This window comes from Mirounga angustirostris, unplaced genomic scaffold (genome assembly GCF_029215605.1).
Source record: "Mirounga angustirostris isolate CCGP_5_RB_7025 unplaced genomic scaffold, mMirAng1.0.hap1 SCAF_10, whole genome shotgun sequence".
Classification (NCBI taxonomy): domain Eukaryota; kingdom Metazoa; phylum Chordata; class Mammalia; order Carnivora; family Phocidae; genus Mirounga; species Mirounga angustirostris.
The window spans coordinates 37,710,713-37,731,905 of NW_026991718.1; the positions used below are offsets into that span (position 1 = coordinate 37,710,713).

General features: G+C 42.6%; 1 protein-coding gene and 1 pseudogene across 2 annotated transcripts in view; one reads left to right on the forward strand and one right to left on the reverse strand.

The window, feature by feature from the left end:
- Positions 1–2,023: 2,023 nt before the first annotated feature.
- Positions 2,024–6,014, reverse strand: LOC123850748 (eukaryotic translation initiation factor 4B-like; annotated as a pseudogene).
- A 7,294-nt stretch (positions 6,015–13,308) lies between these two features.
- EIF2AK3 (eukaryotic translation initiation factor 2 alpha kinase 3) overlaps positions 13,309–21,193 on the forward strand; it is a 68,730-nt gene continuing 60,845 nt past the window's right edge. Inside the window, exon 1 of one of the 2 annotated variants that reach the window (XM_064572224.1) lies at positions 13,309–14,065. In XM_064572224.1, coding sequence (XP_064428294.1) covers positions 13,761–14,065 — 305 coding nt within the window. In that variant the 5' untranslated portion in view covers positions 13,309–13,760. Of the gene's footprint in view, positions 14,066–14,111; positions 14,530–21,193 lie in introns of those variants that run through there. The other variant, XM_064572225.1, reaches the window with a different exon arrangement.

Consider the following 21,193-nt stretch of genomic DNA (forward strand, 5'->3'; position numbering starts at 1 on the left):
CTGTCCTCCATCAATTTGCCTTCCAAAGCAGAGATTCATGCCTTCCTGGCCTTTCCAGCTCCAAATTTAATATCTTCTCTCAAGATCTAGTTCCAGTACGTAACTCACCATCCCCTTCCCTTTCTTTACCTTTCATTCCATAGGTATGAACGTATCAATGAATATAGCTCTCACCTAAATCACATGCCTGAGTTGCTGCCTTAACTTCTAGCATTCCTGAGATGGGTGTGCCCATCAAGTCTGTCTGGAATCCTCATTTTCTCATATTCATTGCACATGGGTTCTCAGGGCTTATACATGTCAGCCAATTGAAGACAAGAAGTCTTCTTTGGGCTCCTTGAGACTAGGAGTGGTGTTAGTTGTTGACTGAGTTGGGTGTGAAAAGCAGGACGGTTAGGGGAGGTAGAAAGATGAAAGCCTCTGTGCACTAGTCTCCATGCAAAACCCTAGAGATCCACTTATGAAAGGCACAGCACCTGCCCTGAGGAAATCACAGTCTAAAGGGGACCTAGGTAATTAAACAGGTGATTAAAATGCCTTATAGTAAGTGCTGTGCTAGAGGTGAGTATAGGTTTTAAGGAACCAAAACTACCATGGGGAGGTGAAGGAGTCAAGGAAGGTTCTTGTAGAGGCCTTAAGTTTTAACTTATTTTTAACTTAAAAAATATACAGGTAGGGGCGCCTGGGTGGCTCAGTTGGTTAAGTGTCTGATACTTAATTTCAGCTCAGGTCATGATCTCAGGGTTGTGAGATCAAGCCCCGAGTTGGGCTCTGTGCTGGGGGTGGAGCCTACTTGAGATTCTCTCTCTCTCTTCCTTTCCCTCTGCCCCCCACCCGGCCTCTCTCTCTCTAGAAAAACAAAAACAAACAACAACAAAAAACCCCACAGGTAACATAGATTCACCACAACAAATTAGAGTGAATTAAGAAAGAACATTGAAGATGAATATAAACACCTTTTTGAAAATGCTCTAACTTATCAAAAACTAATGATGTATTGTATGGTGACTAACATAACATAATAAAATTAAAAAAAAAAAAGAAAATGCTCTAACTTGTGCCAAGTTGGAGGGAGTTATGAGACCAAATGTATGATCACTCACTGTATATGGTGCTATCCATGCTTGGTGACAAGCACCTGAAAAGGTTGACTGAGTGCTATTCTGAAATCAATGCTCTGTAAGAGACAGGTCGCTGGAGAGGTAAGAGGGGGTAAACCTGGAACCCAGTCTTTAGAGGAGCTTCCCTCCATTCTCTAATTGCTGGCAACAAAAGTTACCCAATGAATGTTTTCATTAAAACATTGAGGAGTCCTTTTGTTTGGGGTATGTCTTGCACCCTATTTTATTTTTCATTGCATGTATCCCATAAGCACCAAATGTGTGTCCCCAACTACTGAGGGGTGCAGAATGCAAAAGGAGATATAGATCAGCTGCTCCTCCATAGGGATACCAATTTTGCCAGGAACATATAAAATGAACATTATATGCTCCTGAGGACAAGATTTCTTTCTGAGTATGCAATCTCAGTGCCTATGGGGTTGGCCACAGCCTAGGAATTTAAAATACGTGTTGAAAATTGAATGAATGGGGTGCCTACGTGGCTCAGTCGGTTAAGAGTCTGCCTTTGGCTCTGGTCATGATACTGGGGTTCTGGGACGGAGTCCCACATCAGGTTCCCTGCTCGGCAGGGAGTCTGCTTCTCCCTCTCCCTCCACCCCTGCTGGTGCTTTCTCTCCCTCAAATAAATAAAAAAAATCTTTAGAAAAAAAAAAGAAAATTGAATGAATATATGAAACAAGGAGAAAATACTGAAGTCAGTTTATGTGCTCCTTACAGATTATGTGACAGACCACAAGGGTAATAGCAACTTTTTTGTTTTTATTAATTAATTAACTAATTTCAATTGTAGTTATTGATATACTATCATGGTTCCTGATCCAAAAGATACAAAAGACTTTTTTATATTTAAAAGTCTCACTCCTGGTTGCACAAATCTGTCAATATATTAGAAACCACTGAATTGTACACTTTAAACAGGTGAATGGTATGTGAATAAATAAATAAATAAGCTAAAAAAGGAAAAATTCTCCCTCCTATCCTCTCACCTTCATGCCTTGGCCACTCTGTTTGTTTTCCCAGAGGCAACCCTGTGACCAGTTTTCTTCTTCCAGAGATATAGAGACAGAGATACAGAAATATGTATCTATATATTTGTTTCCTTCACACTTTTTGGTTTTTGTTTTGTTTTGTTTTGTTTTTTTGAGCAGTAAAAGGCTGTACTTTCTCCCTCTTCTGAATACAAAATCCTTGAGAAAGATGGAATCTGACTACCGGGATGGTAGATGTACTGGCCATGTGGCTGCAGAGGGGAGGTGGCAGGCAGGCACCTCCTGTGCCTGTGAGCAGAGCTGAAGCTGTGTTGGTGGAAGGGTAGGAGATGCAGCAAACCAGAGACTGCAAGGAAGACTTTGCTTAGTTTGACATCCAGGCTCCCTGGTCTTTTGCCACTGTAAAAGGTGACAAACATATCCCAGTATGCATAGGACTTTCTGTTTTAAAACAAGTTCCAGAAAATCCCCAGTCCCAGAACTATTAAATCATCCTAGTAGATTGATCCCCTTTCTTTTTTTTTTTTTTTTTCTCCCCAGGAGACGGTGAGTTTTAATTTATCTTTTCTGGATAGAGTTTTGATTTGCTCTTGAATGTTCCAGGGTGGTGAGACCAGGAGGAAGCACAGGATGTAGAGATCTATTCCATGTAATCTTTTCCCTCGGTGCCATCTCCACTATCAAAGGAGACAGCAGCATGCCTACTTGCGGAACCGAACTGGGAACTGAACTTGGAGGCCAGGTCTTCTTCAGGTTCTCTGTCTCGGGTTCAGATCAGGGGACTTGACCTCTTTTGCCATCTTTCCTATGTGACTCCTTCCAGTGGTCTTTCTTCCCTCATCTCCTGAACTACAGCTGGAGTTCCCACTTTGACCTTTTGGGCATTCATCCCACACACTGAATTTTCATCTTTCCCTGCTGGTCCTTTCTCAGACGTTGAGCAGGAACTACCCCACCCCTTGTAGGGGGATGCTGCTCTGTGTCTGAGCTCTGAGATCCAACAGGAGGGCTAGAACTTCGCTGCACCCAAGCATTCTGCTTTGGTAGAGGAGCTGGCATTACCTTTAGACACTGTTCAGGTTTGGGAGGTTTAGAAGTTGGAGAGTGACAGTCTTCCTCTTAATTGAGTGTTTCATTTTCTAGAGACTTCTCATGCTCTCTCCTTGGTGCACTTCTGCCTGGTGGGGCTGAGGTCCCAGCCTGTGATGACTCACTTCCTGTCTTCAACTGTTCCGTTTCTTGAGTTTCTTTATTTTGCCAGCTTAGAATCTCTTTCGAGGCTGACATTCTAGTTTTGCTTCATCCAGCTGACACTCTTCTGTTCCTTCTTTCCCCTGTCCCTTCTGTAGCTACTCTTCTACTTCTCCTTCTCTAGCACCTGTGTCATCAGGCTTTGCCTTTCCATAGACAGGCTGCTCAAATGGGCTGTGATGTGCTAGCAGAGGAACTATCCTCCCTGGAAGTATTCCAAGGCTTTAGACTCGGTTTGTTGGGGGCACCTCTATCATCATGCCTCTAATCATCCTGAGAGTAATCATCTCTAGAGCTCCATGACCAATCATCTCTTCTGTCATATCTGTCTTCATAGTGGTCTCTTCCTCCTCTATAGACATCATCCCAGTGGTACCCACTACCAAATGCTCTTCTGCCACTGCCTACGCTAGAATCATAACCTCTGTCATAGTCTCGGCTACTTCAGTCATCACAGTGATCCCAGCCCCCGTATCAATCCATATCCTATTGTGGGCCATCATGGTACCACATCCCAATGCCCATTATGATATTGGCCAGAATCATAACAATCTGGCACTTGTCTCCAAAGCTATCATCGCCTCTTCTAGGCAGGTAGTCATCAAAGCTGTCTGTCTCAAGATGGGCCCTCCAGTGTACATCTGTTTTGTCAGAATCCTGATTTTTATCTCCACCAGAAAAACGATCATTCCTGCTTTTATCCTGTGTTTGAGCAGCAAGGTCCACTCAGATTCTCCTGTTGCCTAGAGACTCCTCATTTGAGGCTCAGGGCACTGAGCAAGGAATTCCAACTCAGGTCCTCAAACTTAGCATAACCCAAATCTTTCATCCTCTCTGGGTTGCTGGGTTCACGTGGTAAATGTACTGCACTGATATTTAATCGTCCAAAGAATTCCTTAACGTCTTCTGTCACAGCACAGGGCACGTTCCCTAGAAAAGCAGTGAGGGTGGCAATTTGGGAAGATAGGTCTGCTCAATATTGGGTTCCTGAGCAGCCCATGGAGCAGAGGCAGGATAGAATGGTCAACTGGAGGAGTCCTATACACATGGTCATCAGTACTGTGCCAAGTGGCTGAAACATCTCCTTCCAGGTTATCTGTTTCATCAGCCCAGATGACTGGTTCAGGGACTTAGGTGCTTCCTCCACCAGTATCCCATTCTCAACCAGAAAGTCTGTTAGGAAGATAGTCTCCCCCTTCTTATTCTTCTTTTTGCTGGGGCTGCCATGTTGGGACAGAAAGAGAGCGACTGACCCATTTATGATTATAAAATGTTCCCCCTGCATTTCTAGTAATCTTTCTTACCTTAAAGTTGACTTTACCACCGACTGGGAGAAAATATTTGCAAAAGATGTATCTGATAAAGGACTATTATCCAAAATATGCAAAGGACTCCTAAAACTCAACAATTAAAATAAAGAACAATTCAATAAAAAAAATAGGCAAAAGACCTGAACAAACACCTATTTGCTATATAGAGAAAGCAAATAAGCATATAAAAACATGCTCAAATTATGTGTCATTAGGGAAATGCAAATCAAAACAAGATACCCCTACACATCTATTACAGCAGCGGAAGTCCGAAACACTGATGATACCAAATTCTGGCAAGGATGTGGAACAACAGAAACTCTAGATCATTGCTGGTGGGAATGCAAATGGTGTAGGCTCTTCGGAAGACGCTTTGCTGGCTTCTTACAAAACTAAATAAACTCTTACCTTTTACCCAATGGAATTCAAAGCTTATGTCCACACAAGAACTTGCACATGCAAGTATTCAGCTGTATTCATGATTGCCAAAACCGGGAAGCTACCAGGATGTCCTGCCGTGGGTGAACGGATAAATAAACTGGGGTCCATCCAGAGAATGGAATATTACTCAGTGCTAAAAAAGAAATGAACTATTGGGGCGCCTGGGTGGCTCAGTCGTTAAGCGTCTGCCTTCGGCTCAGGTCATGATCTCAGGGCCCTGGGATCGAGCCCCGCATCGGGCTCCCTGCTCGGCAGGAAGCCTGCTTCTCCCTCTCCCACTCCCCCTGCTTGTGTTCCCTCTCTTGCTGTGTCTCTCTCTGTCAAATAAATAAATAACATCTTAAAAAAAAAAAAAAAAGAAATGAACTATTTATCAAACCCTGAAATGACATGGAGGAAGCAAATGCACTTAGGATATTAATCATAATTATTTTATAGCCTGTGTCTGATATCTTCGATATCTCAATTTCCTGTGGATCTGATCTATTTCTGTGTTTTTCTTATGATTTTCTGTCACTTGGTTCTGTTTGTTGACATAATTTGTAGGTTTTTGTGTAAATGCTAAACACTCTGTATGAATAATTGTAGAAGTTCTATATAATGCTTTCCTTCTCCGGAGATAATTTAACTTTCTTCTGGCAGAAAGAGTAGGGGCAGGTCACCCTAATCCAATTAGGGAATACAATATTTTGACACTTTTTTTTAAGGCAAATTTGTTTCCGCTTTGTCCTTATTTCCCTTTGTTGTGTGTCTAGAGTCTCAACTGGAGGTGTTTTTCAGAGCTCCAACTCCTTGCTGGGCCTTCACTTCCACTTTTTGACTCTCCAGCCCAATGAAACTGTTTCACTCGTCAGCCTGTTATCTGCCTCTTTCTGCTTGGGCTTCTGATCTCTTACCTGCATGGTGCATGGCTAAGGAATCAGCAAATGCCTTGGTGGGAAAAGGAGTTGGAATATCAGCTCACTTTTCAATAATTCTCTTTTCTCTGGGATGCGAACCCTTCCAATCCTGGCTCTCTTTCTAGCCTTGAACTCCACATTTTGTTCTGGTAGCCCTGAGACTCCTCAAAGCTCCCTGAGAGGTACTTCTCTGCTTGGGTTCTAGTCCCTGCACTTTTTTGCTTATAATTCAGCAAATGTCTCAGGCAGGGAATGATGGAGAATGTTACCCTGATCTCATTATATTTTCTTTCTTTCTTATTCTTAGCCCTTTGAATTCTAGATGACTTGGTTGCTCTCTGATACCTTTGAAGTTTTGTTTTTTAAAAAAATCTAATTTACCGTCATTCTCAGTGAGATATTTGGTCTAAAACCAGCTCTTACATCAGAGCTGGAAGCAGTTGTTCAAATACTGACAGCTAAGATACAGTCTTCAGTCTGGCCCCCTTATAAAATTATGTGTGGTGTGAGGATTTGATTCTCCCACCACTTTTCTTTATTTGAACCATGTAGAACACTCGCTCTCAGAGGACACCATGTCTTTTGTTTTTTGACAGGAATGAATCTTTCATATATAAATATGCAGCTTATTTTTTCTCTGTTGTTTATGAAAATCAAAATAGTATTTCTTGGTGCTAATTCAATAAACACAAATGCAAGCTTAAGCCTGAATATCTAAGAAGTTTAGCCAGATGAGTCAATAATTATATTTAATTTTTATTAAAAAAATTATCATCCAGGGGCACCTGGGTGGCGTGGTCAGTTAAGCATACAACTTTTGGTTTCGGCTCAGGTCATGATCTCAGGGTCGTGAGACTGCCTGTCTCCCTCCGTCCCTCCCCTCTCTCTAAAATAAATAAAATAAATCTTAAAAAAAATTATCATCCAAATAAAAACACAAAATTAAAAATATTTTATTCTGTACTTGCTGACCATAAAGAATATATTGGTGGCCCCAGGAGAGAAATGATTTCATCTATGATTAGTGATATAAAGTGATACTTTGCATTTGTGTTTACTCATTGCTACCTGGTTGCTTAGATTTTTTTTAAAGATTTTCTATTTATTTGAGAGAGAGACAGAGAGCGAGCACAAGCAGGGGGAGGGGCAGAGGGAGAGGGAGAAGCAGGCACCCCATTCAGCAGGGAGCCCAATGTGGGGCTCGATCCCAGGATCCCGGGATCGTGACCTGAGCCAAAGGCAGATGTTTAACCGACTGAGCTACCCGGGTGTCCCTAGACTTTTTTTTTTATATGTAAATTTGTATAAATATTCTCTATAGAAAAAAGAGGCATAACATTATAGAAAAATAGAACCAAGCTACCAAAGAGCTTGGTGTAAGTGACCCAAGAAAGTCCCTGGTGCAAGTGACAGAAGGGTGTCTGGGACAAATGACCACAGCAGACACTGTGAGATTCAGGAAGAAGCAGATTGTCCCAGAGCACACTAATATTATATTAGTAAATATAAATTTAACATACATCAACCACATGAGCACACAGATTGTCCCAGAGCACACTTGGCATTCCAAAATTAGTGCTGATTAATGTCTCTCTTTTGCCTTAAATTGGAAGAATTACATATAAAACTACCCCTCCCTTTCCTTCAGATAGAAAATAAAAGCAATGAAGGCCTTGAGTAAGAATTTTCCAGTGCAAGGGTCTTCATGCATTTAAGGGAATGCTCGCTGCTTTCCTGTTCTTGCCAGGCCCACAGGCATTTGATCATGAAAAGGTAAGATTGAAGAAAAGGCACTGATATCTCTCAGCATAATGTAAAATCTTGATATCATTATGAAATAGGATTCTTTGCAATTTATAGAGCAGTTAGGAAAAATCCTTTTTCTACTTAAGAGTTTGGCCTCTGAAAATCTCTGAGACTCAACTTCTTTTGGAGGAAGACCACATATAACTGGACACGTACACACACATACATAGCACGTGTGTGGGCATGTACGTAGGGATTTGTTCATGCATTTATGCATACATGCCTGTAGATCCCACTGTTAGAGAGATCTCCAAGGGGACCAGAAAGGATCATCTGTATCTGTCCAGGACTAGACCCAACTATGTAAATTCAGAAGTTGATAATTATCAGTTACTACCCTGGTGAAGCCTCAAGGCATTTCTTTAGACTCAGTCACTCAGATAAGGGAACAAATACTCACCATGGGTGTGGTGGACTAAAGCCTGGTCACAAATCTTCTCTCCCCTGTGGTAGCAATACACATCCCCACTATAGCCATGGCCTCTTGCTGTGATGGCTCCACTTCCCTGCCCTTTCACTTTGGACTTGGTTGTGTGGCGTACTTTGGCCACAGGGATGTTAGCAGACATATAAAAGCAGGGGTTTGAAATATGTACGTGTGGTGCAATTCTTTATCGCTAAGTAGTATTCCATCACGTGGCTATACATCCATTTGTTTATTCATTCACTAGTTGATAGACATCAGTGTTTCCAGTTTGGGCAATTATGAGAGAAGCTGCTATAAACATTCACATATAGGTCTTTATGGGAACATATGTTTTCATTTCTCTTGGGTAAAACCCTAGGAATGGGATTGTGAGGTCATATGGTTAGTGTATGTCTAATTGTATAAAAAGTGGCCAAAATGTTTCCAAAATAGTTTTACCATTTTGCATTTGGACCAACAATGTATGAAAGTTCCAACTGCTCCACATCCTCAACAGCACTTGCTCCTTTTTTTTTTTTCAAAGAGCTGTTCCAATAGACATGGAGCGATCTCATTGTGTGTACTGCTTTGAGGCGAATTGTTCATGCTAGACTCAGGCACAGATATAATTGATTACTCTCATAGCACTTGTGCTAGATTGGATTTTTGCTCTCTGAAATCCTATGCCCACATCCTTCGTCATGTGACTTTGAAGTTTCTCTCACTAGTGGCAAGGCATATTTTCCTGCTTCGTTGATGTTGGGCCTGGTCAAATGCTCACTTAGTCAACGGAATGTGAATGGAAGTGACAGCGCTGCCGTTCTGACTCCAGGTTTTAATAGGCCCTGTAAATTTCCACTCATCTTTCTTCTGTTTCTGCCATTGCCTTAAGGAAGATGTGTTCCATGGGCGCCTGGGTGGCTCAGTTGGTTAAGTGTCCAATTCTTGCTTTTGGCTCAGGTCCTGATCTCAGGATCATGGGATTGAGCCCCACATCAGGCTCTGTGCTGAGTGTACAGCCTGCTTGAGACTCTCTCGCCCTCTTTCTCTCCCCTCCTCCTGCTTGCTCTCTCTTTAAATGAATGAATGAATGAATGAATGAATGAATGAAATCTTAAAAAAAAAGATTCTCTCTTTTCTCTCTCCCTTTGCCCCTCCTCTCTCTCTCTCAAAAAAAAAAAAAAAAAAAGACATGTTCTTGCTAGACCAACCCCCCAGGTGAAGGGTATGAGTTCCATATATGTATAAATGTTACACAAGCACATCGAAGGAATCTCAAAATCATTAGTCATCACGGAAATGCAAACCAAAACCACAAAGAAATACCACCACATACTCACTAGAAAAACAAAAATTAAAAGACTAACAATATCAAATGTTGTTGACGATATGAAAGAACTAGAACTCTCATATGCCACTGGTAGGGGTATAAAATGAAACCACTTTGGAACATGGTTTGGCTTATTGGACATTTATGTCTTTTTTAGTGATATTGCAAGTCAAAGCATTTACAAAGGGAAGAATTTATATGGGTGGGCACCCAACAGAGTTTGCCACCACAGTAAAATATACAGTGCTGTATCAGTTGACTATTGCCATAATAATGCTGTGTAAGAAACCATCCCCAAATGCAATGGCTTAAAACAACAGAAATTTATACCCTCACAACCTTCACGTGGGGATTGACTGATCTAGGCAGAGCACAAATACTGTTTGGCAGATTCATATAAATTTAACATACATCAACCACATGAGCCAATAATTCCACTTCTAGGGTTTACTCAAGAGAAATAAAAACCTACACTTACATAGAGACTTGTATATGCAGTTTCATAGCAGCTTTATCTTCAATAGCCCCAAATTAGAAGTATCTCAATGTATACCAACAGGCAATGGAATTCGACTCAGCAATAAAAATGAAGAAAGTGTTGCTACATGTAAGAACATGGATGAATTTTAAAACATTATATTAGTGAAAGAAACCAGACACAAAGAGTATGTACTGTACAATTACATTAAAAATTCTAGAAAATCTATTGTGACAGAAGACAGATCAGTGATTACCCGGGCCCTGGGGTGGAAGAAGGACCTATGAGGAGATACAAGGAAGCTCTCAGCATGGCGGGAATGTTCTGTTACCTTGGCTGGTGTATACATCTGTTGAAACTTATCCAAGCAGGCACTTTCTATAGGTACATGTATTAAACTGCAATAGTGTGGATTACAAATTCTCTCCTTCATCCTCACCAGCAGAACCCTAGTTTTGTTCAGAGTGGCAGTATGCTTCCTTTTTAGCTCTGGATGACTATTTGACATGCTCTTGGCCTGTGAAAGGTAAGCAGAAGTCCCTTACTGGGGCTTTGAGGAAAGCTCTTGACAGAGGGCAAATTCAGGCAGCACCAGGTACAGACTTTCTCTGCTAATAGTCTGAGCCTATGATTCGAAATCACTGACCTCTTTTGCTCATCTTCTAGACCATGCTCAGTTTTAGAATTTGAATTCTAAACTTGGCAACCCTGGCTCAGATACCTAAGCATCAGCTTCTTTTCCTGGCTCAGGTTCATTGATCAGCTATCCTGCCTGGTTCCAGCTACTCTTACACTTCCCTGAGGAACTCACACTCATAGTCCAGGGTTCCCATGCAGCCACCATGACTCTCCATGCTGTCCCCAAACTGGCAGGTTCTCTCTTCACCCCTTCAAGTTCTTTTCCTAGTCAGCTGAACCTGACTCATGATTATGACTCTTCTTTTTCCAAAATGGAAATATTCACGTGTTTTTTTCTGAGTATAAACTGTGACTGTCCTTACTGACATTTTCCACCACTGAGCTCTTCTGTCTGTGCCTTTTCCTCATGGCATTTACTTTGTTTTCATAATATAAGTATATGTGTGATTATTAAAGTAGTGTCGGTCTCCTTAACTAGAGAAATGTTAAGCTTCAGAAGGGCAGGGATCATGCCTGTTTTGTTCACAACCTTATTCCCATGGTACTTGCTAAATGGTAATGAATAAATGAATAAACAAAACTTCCACATCAATTGTAGGTGGCAAGCAGACTCCTAATTCATTAGCTCAGATTACAGTTCATGCCATGATCATTTTTTGAAAAAGTTAAAAAAACATGAAGACTAGGTTCACTAACCTATACACACTAGCTAATTTCAAATGGGCCATTACAAATAGTCAACAATCATTTTTCAGCTCCTGTTAATTTTTTTGACACCTTTCTTATATTATCTACTAAATATCACTTTGGCAGGAAATCTTATTTTCTATTTTACTGAGTAAATCATGATCAGCTAGTTTGAACTCTCTCACCTATTTTTTCTTTCAAAGTAAGTTATTCTTTAGGGGCACTTCTTCAACTTTCAACATGGACGGCATGCCTCTGCTTTCCTGGATACTCTGGGATCTTGCTTCCTTAATCAACCCCTTGGATCTACAGCAACTACAATCTCCCTTTCCATCTGTCTCTTTCCATTCTGTCCTGTTGAATGAATGAATTCATTCATTCATTCAACAAATATTTATCAAATACTAAACACCTTGCTTTGTTTTAGGCTCTATTTAGGAATATATCGATGAGCAAATCCTCATTAGAACTTATATAGGAGTAGAAGGGGACAGACAATAAACAAAACAGATATATATATTACAGTATTTTAAAGTCTAAGGAGAGAAATAAAGCAGGGGAGGAGTTTAGGAAGTGATCTGTGGGAGATGTTTCAATTTTAAAAAGGGTGGTCAGGAGAGGCTTCACTGGGAAGGTAACAGAGCCTTGAAAGAAGTGAAGATATCTGGGTGTTAGGGGCTGAATTGTGTACCCTCCGCCATTTCCAAATTCCTATGAAGTCCTTACTCCCTGAGTACCTCTGACTGTAACTGTATTTGGAGATAAGGCCTTTAAGGTGATTCAGTTAAAATGACACCTAATGAGGGTTATGACCTGGCCTATGGGGCAGGAAAACCAGTGAAAAGTGTTTTGGCAGGGAAGAGTTACTGGGTTAAATATAGCTGATCAGATGAAGACAGAATTGTCTTTTTAGCAATGGCGGCCTCAGTGAGAGCAGTTCTGGTGGAATTGTGAGCTTGAAAGCCCGACTGTAGTGTGTTTGAGAGGGAGAGAAGAGGAATTGAAGACAAGGAGTTTAGAACACTGGAGAGTTTTGCTGTACTGAAGAGCAGGGAATGTGGTCAGGAGGTGGAGCAGGAAGTGGGGCTTTTTGTTTGTTTTGCTTTTGGACGGAAGAAATTAGAAAAAAACCTTCAGTTTTGATGAGGCAATAGCCTCCCAGCTAGCTTCCTCATCTTTGGTGTTACTCTTTTGAATACACTGCCGATGGACACATTTTACCCTTTCATTCACCTGCTCAAAAATTTTCAGGGTCTCTTTAACTGTTGTATGAAAAGTTTCAATGCCTTAGTTGAACATTCAAATTTTCTGCAGTTTGGCCTTTTGCAGTTTTATCTTTTTTCGTCATAGCCCTATAGTGAGGTACAAAGCATGCCAGACCAGGGTCGGAAGGCTTGGATAAAGTCACGGAGCCGTAAGGGCTAGGTGTGTGACTTTAGACAAGTGAGGGCAATGCACTGGGCCTGGGCTCCCTCTCCTTTATAACGAGGAAGGGAGCGTGTCAGGTAGACTGGATCCTCTGGAGGTCACCGGCATCTCTAGCGGGCTATAATTTCAGCACCAGCATGGCCACAAGCAGGATACTCTCCTGAGCCCGCCCTGTCCCTTCCACTTCGGGGGACCACACCTCCTGTACCGTCACTTATTTTTCCTGCTTCGCTTTTGCCTTTCCAAAGACAGCAGGCTTTAGAAGAACCACAGTGGCAGCTCCTTTAAGGTCGGCCGCCTCCCCGCCACCAGGGACTCGCCTCCCACCCTTGCTTTCACTTGGGACAATCCACCTCCACAGTCAGAATCGGCCACGTATTGAGTGCTGCTTCCAACCAATCAAGAAGAAGTTACCTCAGACCTTTGGAGGGGCATCCACTTCTACCAATGATCTTCCAACTCTTCTCTAGCGCCTCATTTTTTTGAGGGGCGAGGCCAATCGCAGCGATGGCCAATCTGCTCCGGGAAAATGTATTCCGGTACTGCGGCGCCTACCAATCAGGTGAGAGGATTGCGGAGAGGGGCGATTTTCACTGGTAACCGCGTCCGGAAGAGGGCTGGGCCTCGGGAGAGGGCAGTACGATTTGATTGGCAGGCGTGATGTTGACATCCGAAAGCCCACCTTCTCCAAGAGGACCAGCCTGGGTCTCCTGAGTGACGGTGGCCGCAGCCAATCAGGGGGGAGACGCGCGGAAAGTTTGTTCAATGGGCGATGACTGAGGGAGGCTGTCACTCAGGTGGCGGTGGCGGAGGCCGGGCTAAGACGTGGCCGGTGGAGCTCCGCTCGGCTGTCCAGACCGTCGGGCCGGCGGCTGGGTGCCTAGCGCGTCCTCGTCCTGGTCGGGCGCTTCCAGCAGCGGGAGAGGCAGGCGCCGGCGTCTGCACCTCCATGCCCGCACGCGGGGCAGGACGCTGATGGAGCGCGCCACCCGCCCGGGGCCGCTCGCGCGGGCGCTGCTGCTGCTGCTGCTGCTGGGACTGGCGGCGGGCACGGTGGCCGCGGGGCGAGCCCCGGACCTCCCCGCGCCGAAGGCGGAGGCGGTGTTTGGCCTGGGCGCAGCGGCCGCTCCCACTTCTGCAGCGCGCGTGCCGGCGGCCGGGGCCGTGGCTACGGCCGAAGTGACCGTGGAGGACGCCGAAGCTGTGCCGGCGGCCGCTACGGAGCAGGAGCCGCGGGACCCGGAACCCGACGACGAGGCCGAGCTACGGCCGCGCGGCAGGTGAGGGGCGCAGGCTGAGCGCCGGGGCCGGCGACCCCGGAGGCCACTTGTTTACGGCACGTGTGCCGCGGAGGATCGGAGGTCCGGGGTTCCCCCTCGGCTGTGGTCTCTCTCAGAGGATGGAGAACTGGTGACCCGGGAGCGAGCGCGGGGCCGTGCTCCCATCCCCCTGGCCAGCGACGGGCCTTTTCTCCGGTCCTTGTTCGCAGGCAAAAGCAGCATCCTCGAAGGTGTCTGGGGGATGATCAGAGAATGGAGCGCAGAGGTGGGAAAGAAACGTCACTTTCCCTCTTTTTTTGTTTTCGAACTTTATTCGCGCTGCAAGGACTCCCTCCCCTTTTTCTTCCATGAGTCATCCCATATCCCTGCTGGGTTGACAGCTGTTTGGGAAAAGAACTTTACAATGACATTTCTACATTTCCCTTTCAACACAACCCTGTAGTGGCCCCTGGACCAGGGGTGAGGTCAGTATTTCTCGAACTGAGACCTGCAGAACATCTGCATCAGAATCACCTGGGGATGCTGGTTAACTGTACAGTTTTTAGGCCCTACCCCAGTTGTACTGAATTAGACTTTCTTGGGGCAAGAACCTGGAATCTGCAAGTTTAACAAGCACTCCAGGCAGGTCTTGAACACACTAAAGTTTAAGAGCTGCGGGTAGGTCTTGCATTTTGGCAGTTCTTTGATATTTAGAGGGCTTACAATACGTAAACATTTAAAATAGGGTTGTCTTGGTTGATTTGCTTAGCCTCCTTAAAAATGTTACTGCAAGGTACAGGTTTTTAAATACTTTTCAAAACCTGGACACAAATGTAAGGTATTTTAATGGTAAAGTATTTTGCAGGCAGCTGATCTCAGCACAACTGGGGAGAAAGTGATGTCTCATCTAACAAATGGAGTGATAGAAGGAGCATTACGCAAATTAAACCAGAGAGGGCTAGAATCTGGATTAGAAAGTATTGTAAGCTTATAATGTAGCAATTACTAGATCCTAACAAGTTAGATTTAATTTTCAGCTAAATATCAGAACCTTGATCTATATACTTGCAGACTACTAAAACTGGATAAGTACTAAAATTTTCTAGGCACCATATGAATGTTTATGTATAGATTTTTTTTTCCTTTAAGTAGCACATATTTGACAATATTTTGATAGATTTTGCTGATGGATTAATTTTCCTGGAAGAGTGTTTTTGTTTATCTTAAGTTTCTGAAGCACCTGCTCAAAGTAAGTTACTTGAAGTAAAGTGAGATGTTTCATTTTTCTTAGAGTACAGATCCACCACCGCAGGTATTTATTGGCACTTACAACCCACAGGCTGCCCTGGGGTTAACAAAGGTTAGGCAGATAGTCCCTGTCTTCCGGGAGGAGGGTGTTGCCTAGCAGTGAGGATTGAATGAAGAGACCCATAATGATATTACAGAGCAGAAGCAGTGCAAATGAAGTGCCCTGACTGTCCCAAGGTTTTTGTGGTGTTCAGTGGGTGGGGGTATGGGGGTGAAGTAGGTAAAAAGGTAAGAGAAGGCTGTGGCAGAATGAGTTGGTTTGTGAAATGTGAGTAGGATCATGATGAGCAGACACTGGACTTGAGGAAACAGCAAGAGGCACAGAAGCTGGAAAGTATGTTTAGGGAACATTTTTGTTTGTATACCTGTGTGTGTGTGTGTGTGTGTCTGTCTGTCTGTGTGTACGAGGGAGATACAAACATGCACATGTGTGCTGGGCAGGGAGTTGTGGAAGATGAGGCTAGAACAATAGGCTGGGACCAGATTGTATATGTCGAGTCTAACACTAGTAGCATCTTCATCACCTGGGATGTGTTAGAAAGCAGAATCTGGCACCACCCAGATCCACTGAAGGAGTATATGCATTTTGACAGGATTACCAGATGATTCCCATGCACATGACAGTTTGAGAGTTATTGTTTCAGAAGTGTTGTATAGGGTATCTTGAAAGCCAGGTCTGATTACAGTTTGTTGTTAAGTGGGTATAGCACAGAGGGGAGAGATTTGAGAGATTTGAGGGAGAATCTTGGTTCCTGGCAAATGAATTGATTCCTCCTGTGGTACCCCCGTCCACAGATTGAGATGGGATGGTCAGAAGATGGGAACACACATGGGAAAGTGGGGAAATTGAGGAGAGCAGGGAAGAAAAGGTAAAGGGCTTGTTGTTGGACAGGGTGACTTGGAGGTGCAGGCAGTCCATCCAGAGGGAGAGATTTGGGAGGCAGGTAGAAATGATTGTAGTTGGAGAGAGATCAGGGTAAAGAGGTGAAGGTGTGAGAAAGAGGAGGCTCAGAAGAAGACCTCAACAAATGCCTTATATTTTTGAGAAGATGAGCCAGCAGAGGAAACAGAAATCCAGCTGGCTGGGATGGAGGTGTAGGGTGAGGGCTGAGAACAATGAGGAGGAATTTGGTGGTGAGCGCATGTAAAGAATTTAAGTCAAACAGCAGAGAGTGCTCAGATTGCAAGACAGTAAGGATTCATCCTTTTAAAGCCCCACTCCCTCCTTCTGGCACTCTTCGGACCGACTCCTGACAGCAGGCAAGTTTATACATTCAGAGGAAGGAGCCTGTATAGACAGGTTGAAAAAGAAAGGAATAGAGGAGGGAGTGGAGGTAGTTGAAGAGGATCTCCTTGGCAAACAGGAGGATCACTTCCTTCTCAGAAAGGAGAGTGAAAATAGAAGAGTTGGGCCTGGCAGAGAGTAAGTGATCTTTGGCTAACAGAATTCTCTAGGAAGAGATAGACCGTGTTTAGGGGTGTGCCAGGTAGCTTGAGATAGTGTGGAAAGTTTGAGAAGCCTTGGATAAGTAAATTGATTGAGTCAACAGAAGATCAGTATGCAACGTTTATAAAACTTCTTCCTAAGTGCTCTTTAAAAAAGTGAAAAACCAGGGAATATCAGTGTTCCATAATAACAGACCAATATCCTGTTTGTTTAAAGGAGGAGGATTAGGGGAACAGATTTGAATTAACCAAGCGTTTATCACAAACAGCTGTGAAGAGCTATGGTACTTGCAAAACTTTTAAAAAGGGGGAGATGGGAAATTAAGGTCGCTATTTTTGCATGTTGTCTTTTGATGCCCAGGAAGCAGTATGAGACTCTGGTTCATTTTTCTTCCCTTGATGGAGTTTTCATTGGTTTTATCCTAACTGCTTACTCTACATCTCAAGAACATGTGAATGAGTGAATAAACTTTTTTTCTTTAAAAAGTAGCTAAAATAAACTTGTTTTTCTGATAGCAGCCTTGTTAGTGCTTCTGTTAAACATTACATTTAGTTGAAATTTAAATGGGATGCTCGCTAAGGAAAGCTGGGAGGAAAGTTGCAATCTCGCCTCATTGCTAGATTTTGTGCACATTGGCATAGTTATGAGTTACCAGTTTCCTGACTCCAGCACAAATGGGCAAATTGCTAAATGTTACTTGGGGTTTTGGGGATGGGATGGGCATCTTCATAGTGACGGCCTCTAATGACCTCAAGAGTTGTAAAGAACTAATTTTATCTTAACTGTCACACTAATTTGTAGCATATTTCTGCCTTCCTCCCCTGCCTCTAATTCCCCGCTAACAACAGTATTACTAAGTTGGATGTTAATCTGTGGTGCTTCTTTAATTTGTCACCTGTAAACTGAATTCTTTGTATTTAATGAGATAACATGAAAATATTTTGCAAATGTGAGATGATTTCATTTTTTATTTCTCTCTCCTGTCTATCCTTTCACAAACTGATTGGATGTGAATCGTGGTACGGAATCTGGTCATCCTCAGATTTTCAGATTCATAGTTAAGCTTTTTTTTTTCCCCGCTAATATACCTATTGAATAATAGAATCTCAGCATACAGTGTTGAAAGGGAACTCAGTCATCTGGTCCCAACACTGCTCACTTTTCTGACACCAGACTTTTAAAGTTAACTAGAAATCATATTTAAAGAAGAATTTATGCATAACTTTCAAGACAAGTTGTAAGCCAAAATAAACATACTTTAAGCAAGTAATGAATTATCCTTCCTGTCTACAATTGTCTTTTTAGTTTAGTTGACACCTGGGCTCTAGATATGATATGTGAGAAACTTTTGAAGTTTCTATTGAAGAAACTGTTCTTTATTTGAACTCCGAAGCCTTTACACACCTAGGCATTTTGCGGAAAGGGACTGGGTCTTCATTAGCTGCTGTGAGCTGTAGCTCCGACATGCCTCTTCATTTCCTAAATACTGCTTGAGAACTCCATCTGATTTTTTCCTCTGTTTGTAAGAGAGAAGTTCCTGAACATTTTTACTACAAAATATTTTAAAATACAAAGAGGAGAACTTGTAAGTTACAGAACTAAATGTGAGGGGGGAAATTAATTTTATTTTTTATTTTTTCACCCTGTTCTGTTTGTAAATGACCATTTTGATTAAAAATGTTTCCTAGAACAAAGTAGAAAAAGTGTGTCCAAAAATGTTTTAATCTGATAAAGGATATATGTCACTCATGTCTATAACATTGAAAACTTAAATGGTATTTCTTTAAGGTGTAGCTGATATGTCAAAGTTATAAAATATAGTTGGTAATTTTTGACATGTTTGTTTTGATTTGGGGCAGGGCTAGTCTTGTGATATGTTTAAATAAAGGAAGTTTGATTTGAAGATTTACTTAGTAGGTGAGGACTAAGAAGTATAGTCCAATTAGTACTAGTTTGGTTTTGAACAAGAACATATGCTTTCTTGAATAAGAGCATGTGTTTAGGTGGAGGATTCTGGCTACATCAAAAAGCAGATTTAAGGGGCGCCTGGGTGGCTCAGTCGTTAGGCGTCTGCCTTCGGCTCAGGTCATGATCCCAGGGTCCTGGGATCGAGCCCGCATCGGGCTCCCTGGTCGGCGGGAAGCCTGCTTCTCCCTCTCCCACTCCCCCTGCTTGTGTTCTCTCTCTCTCTGTGTCTCTCTCTCTGTCAAATAAATAAATAAATAATCTTTAAAAAAAAAAAAAGCAGATTTAACCAAATCACATTTTTAATTTTGTAGAGTTTTTTCCTCTCCTCCCCTCTCCCCAAAGAAAGAAAATGTGCAATTTAAAAATAAGCAGTTGTTAATGTAGAAACTGTTCACTCGATACAGTGTTCTCCTGTCACCTGCTTCTCTCTCACATGGGAAATTTCTACAGGTGGTAAGCCTCCTTTAGAATTATTGTATGAAAGAATTCAGCATCTACTTCTCAGACTCTGATAAACTTAATTGTAAATAGGCAGGTATTCTGGGTGACTTAAGTGAGAGCAAACAGTTTTTTAAAATAGGATCTTCATTGGCATAAGGTTATTTCTGCTCAGTTGAGGGCAAATCAGAGCAGTAACAGGATAAATGGCATCTTGATGAGATTTCTGGAATGAATAAAAGCTGCACATTATAGTAATATAGTAGTTGCTACTTAATGAAAACGTACTGTTAACAGAATGATTGAGTTTAAAAACCTAAATTCATGCTTCTGTCCAAAACCTCTTACTTAGTGCATGACTGAGGCAAGTCACATATTTTCACATCTTTCTCAGCTTCTGTTTTGTTTTTGTTTTATATGTACCATAGTGTCTGCCCTACTAAGGTGTTTCATTCAACAAACATTTATTGCATTTCACGAGTAGATAAATGGGCAGCTGAGCTAGCCCTTGAGCCCCAAGTCTGACAGGGAGATCATTGTGTTAAAGAATTAACTACACTAGAATGGATAGTGAGTGACATAGGAGTAGTTTGAGAGTAAAGACAATGGAAGTATCAAGTGAGTGAGTCCTTGAATGTCAAGTGTCAAGGCAGGTCTAGGCTGCAGAGCCCAGAGCAGTGATTCCCAAGCCAGGGCTCCTGGACATCTATGGATCTGCAAAGGTAAAAATGGGGATCCATGAGATTGTCAGTATTTTTAAATAACTGAATGGAATTGGATATCCAATGAGGAGAAGGCTAAACAGTCAAGTTTCCTGACTTTGAACTAGAATTGTATCAAACTTAATATAGTAATCTTAGCTATATCTTTTCAGAAATCTTCACTATTTTGATTGGTATTAAATATTTCCTCTAAAAATGGGGGAGTTCATTAGAAATAATGTTTATGGGGCAAATGAAATAATTTAAGATGTGAGATAATAAATTAAATGGAACTTTGTTGAAAAGTTAAGAAACGTGTGTGTGGGTGTGTGTGGGTGTGTGTGTGGGGGTGTGTGGGTGTGTGTGGCAGTGGGGTGGGGGATTATGCCTGATTATGAAAGGCTCTGTGTGCTATACGAAGCAGTGTGGACCTTATTCTGTGAGCACAGGAAGCTTCAGAAGTTTATCAGATCTCTATTATAGAAACAAAACTATTGGAACTGCAGAGGGGACAGAGACCTGAGGCAGGAAAATATGTCTGAAAGGATTCTGAAGGTGTTCTGATGAGAAGTGAGAATTGGTTCTAGGACAAGGGCAGTGGTAATGAAGAAGAAGGAAAAGATTCAAAAGCTTCAGAAATAGAATCAATAGTAACTGACTGTTGTCTAAATGTAGAGCGTGAAGGAGAAGGTAGACTTGTTGTCTGATGCAAATGTTAAGTGACAGGGTAGATGGAAAAGGATGTGGGAGAGGAGATTTATCTGAACACACTGGGGGTAACAAGCATGCCCTGCTGAAAATGCAGAACTAGAGCAGGGAGAGAGACAGTGGACTGTAAACACCGAATAGGTTTGGGAGCTGTCATGTTACAGGTAAAGTCAAAGCTGTGGGCATTGGCTGAAGCCAGAACTCCATGGCCTGCTTCCTGGAGATTGAGAGCACTAGGAATTATGGGGTGAAGGGAAGTGGCCTTATAGAAGCCGGGGAAAGGAGAAGGTCCAGAATGAGGAGCCGGCCACTTTTTCAGCGCTGCTGCGGGACAGACTTGATGAGGAGAATAGATCTGGCAGGAGGAGATTGTTGAAAACCTTCTTGAGAATAGCTTCGAAGAATTGGGTCATGCGTAAGAGAACAGCGCTTGCTGTTGAATCATCCGAACAAATGCCTCTGTAAACTAGAGCAAGGTGTAAGTGAGAGATAGGAGTTTCTAAAGAGTTTATTGGCAGAGTTGGCCAATAGGCCTTCTTCATCCAGGTAATAGATTATTTTTTTACTCTAAGGAAACAG